The 8,108-nt window shown below is 38.6% G+C and overlaps 1 protein-coding gene across 1 annotated transcript; it reads left to right on the top strand.

Annotated features, from left to right (window-relative positions):
* Positions 1-6,793: 6,793 nt before the first annotated feature.
* On the top strand, positions 6,794-7,636 carry LOC107469719 (uncharacterized). The gene is made up of 2 exons (XM_016089101.1): positions 6,794-6,947; positions 7,125-7,636. The coding sequence occupies exons 1-2, from the start codon at positions 6,794-6,796 to the stop codon at positions 7,634-7,636; spliced, it is 666 nt and encodes a 221-aa protein (XP_015944587.1).
* The last annotated feature ends 472 nt before the right edge of the window (positions 7,637-8,108 follow it).

The following is an 8,108-nucleotide window of genomic DNA, read 5'->3' as shown; positions in this document are numbered from 1 at the left end:
GTAATAGTAATTGTATTGAAACTTGAGGTACAGCAGAGCTCCACACCCTTAATCTATGGTGTGCAGAAACTCCACCGTTGAAAATACATAAGTGAAAGGTTCAGGCATGGCCGAATGGCCAGCCGCATGAATGATCAAGAGACCGAATGATCAAAGACTACAAAGTCAGAAGATTAAACTGTCAAAAGATGTCTAATACAATAGTAACTTATCCTATTTATACTAGACTAGCTACTAGGGTTTACATGAGTAAGTAATTGATGTATAAATCCACTTCCGGGGCCCACTTGGTGTATGGATGGGCTGAGCTTGATCTATCCACGAGCTGAGGCTTTTCTTGGAGTTGAACGCCAAGTTATAACGTGTTTTGGGCGTTCAACTCCGGATCATGACGTATTTCTGGCGTTTAACTCTAGACAGCAACATGTACTTGGCGTTCAACGCCAAGTTACGTCATCAATTTCCAAATAAAGTATGAACTATTATATATTTCTGGAAAGCTCTGGATGTCTACTTTCCAACCCCGTTGAGATCGCGCCATTTGGACTTCTGTAGCTCCAGAAAATTCATTTCGAGTGCAGGGAGGTCAGATTCCAACTGCATCAGCAGTCCTTTTGTCAGCCTTTTTCAGAGTTTTGCTCAAGTCCCTCAATTTCAGCCAAAAATTACCTGAAATCATAGAAAACACACAAACTCATAGTAAAGTCCAGAGATGTGAATTTAACATAAAAACTAATGAAAACATCCCTAAAAGTAGCTTGATCTTACTAAAAACTACCTAAAAACAATGCCAAAAAGCGTATAAATTATCCGCTCATCATTTAGCATGAGGACATGCTTGGTTTAAGTGTGAGGAGGTTTGATAAACCCTAATTTTGTGGTTTATCTTGTGTTGAATTGAGGGGATTTTGTCAACTTATCTCACATTTATTCAATGAAATAGAATGCTTTTGTAATTCTCCCTAAATTTGTGCTTAAGAGTTAAAACACTCTTTTTAGGCCTTAAAATAGCTCAATCTAATTCACTTTAATTTTATTCGATGCCTTGATATGTTTGTTGAGTGATTTCAGGTTTATAAGGCAAGGATTGGATGGAAGAAGTGAAGAGAAAAGCATGCAAAGTGAAGAATGGGTAGTTAGGATAGATTTGAAATTGTATAGGTTGTCATAAGTTAGGAGGGAAGTTTAACTTAATCAGAGATTCCATTTTTATTCCATCTAACCAGATACAATCCTACTTTTACCCTAGCCCCATTACAACCTATGAATAAGTCCTCATGATATTTGTAAGCATGCACTGAATAATTTTTTATTGTTAGATGAAAAATAATTCTTAGAAAGCATGATTAGAAGATAATTGAGTGAATCAACCCTATACACTAGAGTGACTAGAGCGGATACACATCCAGTGAAGGTTTGATTGCTCAATTACATGTTTTCACCTTTGATCATATCTTTTCTTGCAAGTTGGTAAATTCTTTTCAATAACTCAATTTAATTGTGGATTTGATTGATATGATTACTTTAGCCCTTGTGTTCATATATGTATTCTTGGTGATCGACTTATTTTGACCAAGTAGTTGCATGCATATAGATAGATTGCATTTAGATAGTTGCATGCATTTAGATAGTTTATTTGCATTGAATAAATGTTGATACCCTTTGTTTCTTTCTTGAGTTTAGCATGAAGACATGCTTGGTTTAAGTGTGGAAAAGTTTGATAAACCCCAATTTTGTAGTTTATCTTACGTTGAATTTAGGGGATTTTATCAACTTATCTCACATTTATTCAATGAAATAGCATGCTTTTGTAATTCTCCCTAAATTTGTGCTTAAGAGTGAAAACATGCTTTTTAGGCCTTGATATATTTGTTGAGTGATTTCAGGTTTATAAGGCAAGGATTGGATGGAAGAAGTGAAGAGAAAAGCATGCAAAGTGGAGAATTCATTAAGAAATGAGCATTTGGAGGATTCAAGGCCACACGCATGCGTCATCCGCGCATACACGTGAGTAGGAGATCTGCCAGAGACGTGCATGCGTCACCTACTGATAAACCCCAATTTTGTGGTTTATCTTGTACTTAATTTAGGGGATTTTATCAACTTAATCCAACATTTATTCAATGAAACAGCATGGTTTTGTAATTCTCCTTATTTTGTGCTTAAGAGTGAAAACATGCTTTTTAGTCCTTTAAATTGCTAATTCTAATTCACTTTAATTCCATTCGATGCTTTGATATATTTGTTTAGTGATTTCAGATTCATAAGGCAAATATTTGATGGAAAAAAGAAAAGCATGCAATGTGGAGAATTCCTGAAGAAATGAGTATTTGGAGAATTGAAGGCCACGCATACGCGTGAAGTGGACATTCAAGCCACGCACGCGTCATTCACGCGTACGCGTGAGGAGGAATTTTGGCCAACGACGTGCACGCTGTAAGAACCACGACAAATTACCCGTTTAATAAAGTAATTAATATTGCCTAAATTAGATTCCGAAAAATGAGAGTGAGAATTTGAGGATTTAAATATGATTTTTGGACTCAGTAGGTTTTTCTGAGTCAAAAAATGTGTTTTCTGCAAAAAACCATGAAAAACTGCGAACTGGCAGTCGAACCGGTTGAACCGGTTCAAGTCTGCCCGGTACTGTACGAGAAAAAGTGAAAACAGTCAAAAACCTTAGAAAAAATATTAGAAGTTAAAAACCGGGAGTTAGTTTTAAAGGTTTGGCCTGAAGTTGGGCTAAATGGGCTAAAAATGCTAACGGGTTGGACAGGGCCCAAGTTGGGCCTAGACCCAACATATAAATAGGTCCATTAATGAGCTCTTCAGCTCATTAAACACAATACACACAGCTGAAGAGAGATTGCGGAAGAGAGGGAGAGGGCTCCATTTTTCACTATTAATCACCATCTTCATAAGCTCATATCTTGAGCTACGGAGCTTCGATCGCCGCACCGTTTGCGGCAACGCGTTTCTTGCGAAGAGCTCTACAAAACCCATCCAAGAAATGGGTGAGGTAACCACGAAATTTTCTCAGTTATTCTCTTCAAAATTTCGAAAATTTAGGGCTTTTGATTAAGTGAGATTTTGTGATTTTGGGTGTTTAGGTACTCTCTAACTCTTGCTTAGCCTTGAATTTTGGCTTCCAAAGCTGTTGAAAAAAGGTAAGAGGTCTTGAACTCTTGTGAAATTTTGATTATGATGAGCCCTACATTGAATTATTGTAAATTATGTGTGTTATAGCTTGAAGTTATGATTATTAGAAATTGTCAAAGCTTGTTGGTGAGTGTTGGTGGCTTGGATTGTGATTGAAAGCTCAACTTATTCTCATTTAGGGTTTTGGTGCATATTAGGAATCAGCCAAGGTATGGTTTTGGTTTTCTCTATGTAGTATATAATATTCATGGACACTTAGACTAGTGACTCATAGGATAAGGTTGAATTAAAGTGGTTGTTGAGTTATTGAATGATGAGGTATGATTATTTATGATGTCTTGATGATTTTTGAGTTTGATTATGATATGATGATGATGAGTGATTGTGTGGATTTGAAAAGTGGTTTGGTATGATATATGTGATGTTGAGGTTGATGATATGGTAATATGGTTGGAAAAGTTGAATGTGGATTGATTATAAAGTTATACATTTGATGTTGATGTTGAGAATAATGAAATGTGAAGGGAAATTTGGTAAGAATGGTGTAATATGATACAAAGGGTAGATTTTGATATAAAATGAAGTTTGGAATGGTTTTATTTGGTTTTGGTTGTGTGTTGTGTGTTGCAAATGAATTGAGAAGTTTTGTTGAAATTGGTAAAAACTGGTTTTTATGGAACTTTGATGAATCATAACTTGTGCCTCAATTTTCAAAATTTGTTGAAATTTGTTTAAAAATAAAGTTCATTAAAAATTCTTCAAGTTGTTATAAAGTTTGTAAAATTTGGATTTTTGTAGAAAAATTTATGATCATTCAAAGTTTGGTGTCAAAATATGAAATTCTGCAAAGTTGCAGAATTTTTTGAATTCTGGTATGTGTGCACGCACAACCCTGTGATTCTTTAAACCTGTGCGCATGCACACACATGGGAAGGCTTTCTGTTTAGAGCGGTAGCACAACCTGTGCGCGTACACATCTAATGGAAATTTACAACCTGTGCGCACGCACACATTGGGAAGGGCAATCTATTGAGGGCGATAGCACGTCTTGTGCAAGCAAACAGAATTGCAAATTTTGGTACTTGTGCGTACCCACGCCTCTATGCGTATGCACACGTTTTAAAAATATCTTTGGGCGTGCACACGCACACCACTGTGCGTACGCACAAGCCCTGTTTCTCCAACTTAATTTTTGTTTTCAAATATTTTACCTTCCCAACAAGATTGTAAGCTTCTGTGACACCATTTTAAGACTCTTGGGCTTAATTTTGGGCATTAAAACAGGGGAAAGAACTTAAGAGATTTAGTTTGATATTGTTTTGAAAAATTAGAGAACGGAGGCTTAGGTTTCGGGTGTACTAATGATGGTTTGATGGCGTGTGAAGGTAGATTGATATATGAAATGAGAACTGATGAACTGTTGAATTCGGAACAAAAATGTGAATTGACAGTAGTTGAGATGAGTTGAGGACTCGGAATGGGAATGTTGATTTGGCAGTGGTTGAGATGAGTCGAAGACTCAAATGTACAATGATGAATCATTGATGTATTGAAAATATTTTCTAAAAAACCACTGAACTACTATGTTATATTGAGATTATAAGACGCTATGCGCCCGGCAGGGAGGATGGTTAATCCCACCTGTCGAGGTAGCAGCGCGGCGTAAGGACGGTGTTTAATCCCGCTTACGTTGAGATGTGAGGTCTATGGCAAGAGTATCCTTTGCATCCCTTCGGATCAATAGAGTGTGCAGGCACAAAATCCTGGACGGTGATCCGAGCACCATATCTCGGGGGTTTCCAATGATGATTCTGAAGGGCGACATCTCCATGGAGATGTGTCGGGTTGGCAGTTGAACCGACAATGTGATATCATAGCCAGTAGGACAGGCATTCTTCATGTGCATTTTCTACCTGTTTATTTGCTTTGTCGAGTTGTAATTGTATTCCTATTTGTATAACATGCCTAATTGCTTACTTGAATTACTTGCCTTATATGCTTCTACCTGTGTTTTACTTGCATTGAACTTTAATTGTGTTTTCTACTAGGATTGAGGAGGTTCGAAAGGCGGTGGCGATGGGATCGCTTGGAGGATAGGTTAGTGAAGGCTGTGGAACAGCGGAGATCTATTAGACTAGAGAATCATTTAAGATAGATCACCCTTTTATTGTATTATAGTTTAAGTTATGCTTTATTGTTTTAGTATGCTTTAAGATAAATCTTGTGATGGATATGAAGTCTAGGATTGCCTTTGGTGTCCCGAGGTCTTATATCTTACATCACTGGGCACTGTTACCATACTGAGAACATCTGGTTCTCATACCATATTCTGTTGTTATTTTTCAGATGCAAGTCGTAACCCACCTCGGTGAGTTACTTTGGATGGTGATAAAAGCAGAGGATCATGATACTTTTTGGAGTCTTTTGAGTTATTTTATATATGTCTCTCATCTTTTGTATTTTTGCTTTTGCCTAGAGGCTTATTTTTAAGAGAAAACTTGTATATGCTACTTTAAACTTCAGATTTTGTTTTGTTTGTATATATATGGCTTAGCCAACTTAAACTTTTCTCTGTTTTTGAGCTATATCCTTCATCAGGCTTCTAGATTATATTAATTATTTTATATATTATATGTATGAGCTTAGAACTATCGTAACCTTTGATTATCCTTTGCTTTATGATGCGACGTAAAGCTTAGGCTAATTAGGGTGTTACATTTAGTGGTATCAGAGTGGTTCATCCTCGTAAGCCTGAGGGATGGACCGATTGTGCTTCATTGCATACTCTGTGCGTCTTTTCTATGATGCTATTAGGTTATCCACTTGATATTGCATAGCATGCTTGTTTGAGAGTGTCTATTTGGGATAATTGAAGCACTAAGCTTTTGATATTGAGACTGATCACCTTGATATTGATTGTTTGGTGTAGACAGGAACCCTAATGGCCACTTGCGAACGAGGTCATGCTCGTTTAAAAAAGAGTAGAAATGAGCAACCGGTTGATAACCATGCCGAATTCATGGCGGCAATGGCGAATCTTGCAAACACCATGGAAGCTAATGCTGCTGCGACTCTGCAAGCTGTACAGAGATTAGGCCAACCGGCTGGGAATGGAAATGGTAATGGCGAAGGAAACGCGAATGAGAATGCTGAGGGAAATGGAGATAACATGGGAGGTGCTCCGATGACCTTGGTGACTTTTCTCAAGGTTCATCCTCTAAGCTTTAGGGGTTCAACTAATCCTACAGAAGTGGATAACTGGTTCCAAGCTATGGAGCGCATGCTGCAAGCACAACATGTCCCGAATAACCAATACGTAGAATTTACTGCTTATCAGCATGTGGGAGAGGCCCAGCATTGGTGGCAATCCCAATGCCACTTGCTCCAGCTTTAGAATTCCGATGTTCCTTAGGATGTATTCCAAACGGCCTTCTACACAAAGTACTTTCCTAAATCTGCAAGGGAAGCAAAGGAGATGGAACTTATGCAGCTGAAGCAAGGTTCCTTATCTGTGACAGATTATACTAGCAAATTCGAGGAGCTTTGTAGGTTTTCTATGGTGTGTCAGGGTGCCCCGGAGACCTATAAAAGCTAGAAATGCATCAAGTACCAAAGGGGCTTGAAGGATAGTATCATGACTACTGTGGCTCCTATGGAGATTGGTACCTTCTCCGAATTAGTGAACAAAGCGAGGGTGGTTGAAGAATATGCGAAAATGGTAGCTTTGTCCAAGGAAACTCATGGAGGAAACACTAGTAAAGGACGTGGCAAGTATTTTCATCCAAGGGGTTAGAGTTTTAGGAGAGGAGGATATGTGCCTCAAGGTCAAGGAGGCTTCAGAAAGAGCACTCAAAATCAGTTTCAGTATGCTAAAGGGAGAGGAAATCAGAGTAAGATTTCTCTGGATTTGACTTGTGTACATTGTGGGTGTTTTCATCCATATGACTCTTCCAATATTGGTTTAGGTGGTTGCTTCAACTGTGGATTGCCTTGTCATATTGCGAGGGATTGCACTCATGGGAGGAACCCGAATGCGGGTCAGAGTCAGCACCAAGGGCGAGTGTTTGCTGTGAACGCCAATGATGCTTCTAAGGCAGATCCGTTGATGAGAGGTATATGTTTAATTGGCGATAAATTCTTAATAGCATTGTATGATACTGGAGCTTCACATTCGTTTATTTCATTTGCTAAAGTTGAGGAACTAGGCTTGAAAGTGTTAGAGTTAGCATTTGATCTGCATGTACACACTCCGCATCAGACGGTTATGACTAGGTCAGGATGTAGGCAAGTAGGTTTCAAGCTTGAGGGTAGAGATCTTGTGTGTGATTTGATCTGTTTACCAATGGTTGGGTTGGAGATGATTTTGGGGTTTGATTGGTTGTCAAAGAACCGAGTTTTGTTGGATTGGTTTGAGCGGTCGATTCAGTTTATATCAGAAGGAGAAAATGGAGCAGTGATAGCTAAGGGATTTACCTGAACTCTGTGATGGTGCACTGTAGTGGGGTAGAGTGTCAGGGTTATATCTTGTTGGTTGCTAACACATTAGGTGATGCCCAGAACATAGATCAGATTTTGGTAGTTAAAGACTTTCCAGAAGTGTTTCCAGAGGATATTCCTGAGTTCCCACCTCAAAGGGAAATTGACTTTACGATTGAATTGGTGCCGGGAGCTGGACCAGTGTCAATTGCACCGTATAGAATAGCTCCGATAGAGCTGGCTGAATTAAAGACTCAGTTGGAAAAGCTTCTGAACAAGAGGTTCATTCGACTGAGTGTATCTCCGTGGGGAGTGCCAGTTTTATTGGTGGAGAAGAAGGATGGAGGAATGCGACTGTATGTGAATTACCGGTAGCTAAACAAAGTGACTTTGAAGAATAATTATCCGTTGCCTAGGATCGACAACTTGATGGATCAACTGCAAGGAGCTGGAGTGTTTTCAAAGATTGATCT

This window comes from Arachis duranensis, chromosome 10 (genome assembly GCF_000817695.3).
Source record: "Arachis duranensis cultivar V14167 chromosome 10, aradu.V14167.gnm2.J7QH, whole genome shotgun sequence".
Taxonomy (NCBI): domain Eukaryota; kingdom Viridiplantae; phylum Streptophyta; class Magnoliopsida; order Fabales; family Fabaceae; genus Arachis; species Arachis duranensis.
Note: the sequence above shows the minus strand (reverse complement) of the source record. Positions and strands in the feature narration are given on the sequence as shown.

Excerpts from the sequence above, each read along its gene's own strand:
- LOC107469719 (XM_016089101.1), top strand. The coding sequence starts at position 6,794 with ATGACTACTGTGGCTCCTATGGAGATTGGTACCTTCTCCGAATTAGTG. Across the intron at positions 6,948-7,124 it reads CAAGTATTTTCATCCAAGGG|GTGGTTGCTTCAACTGTGGA; the intron begins GTTAGAGTTTTA and ends ATATTGGTTTAG.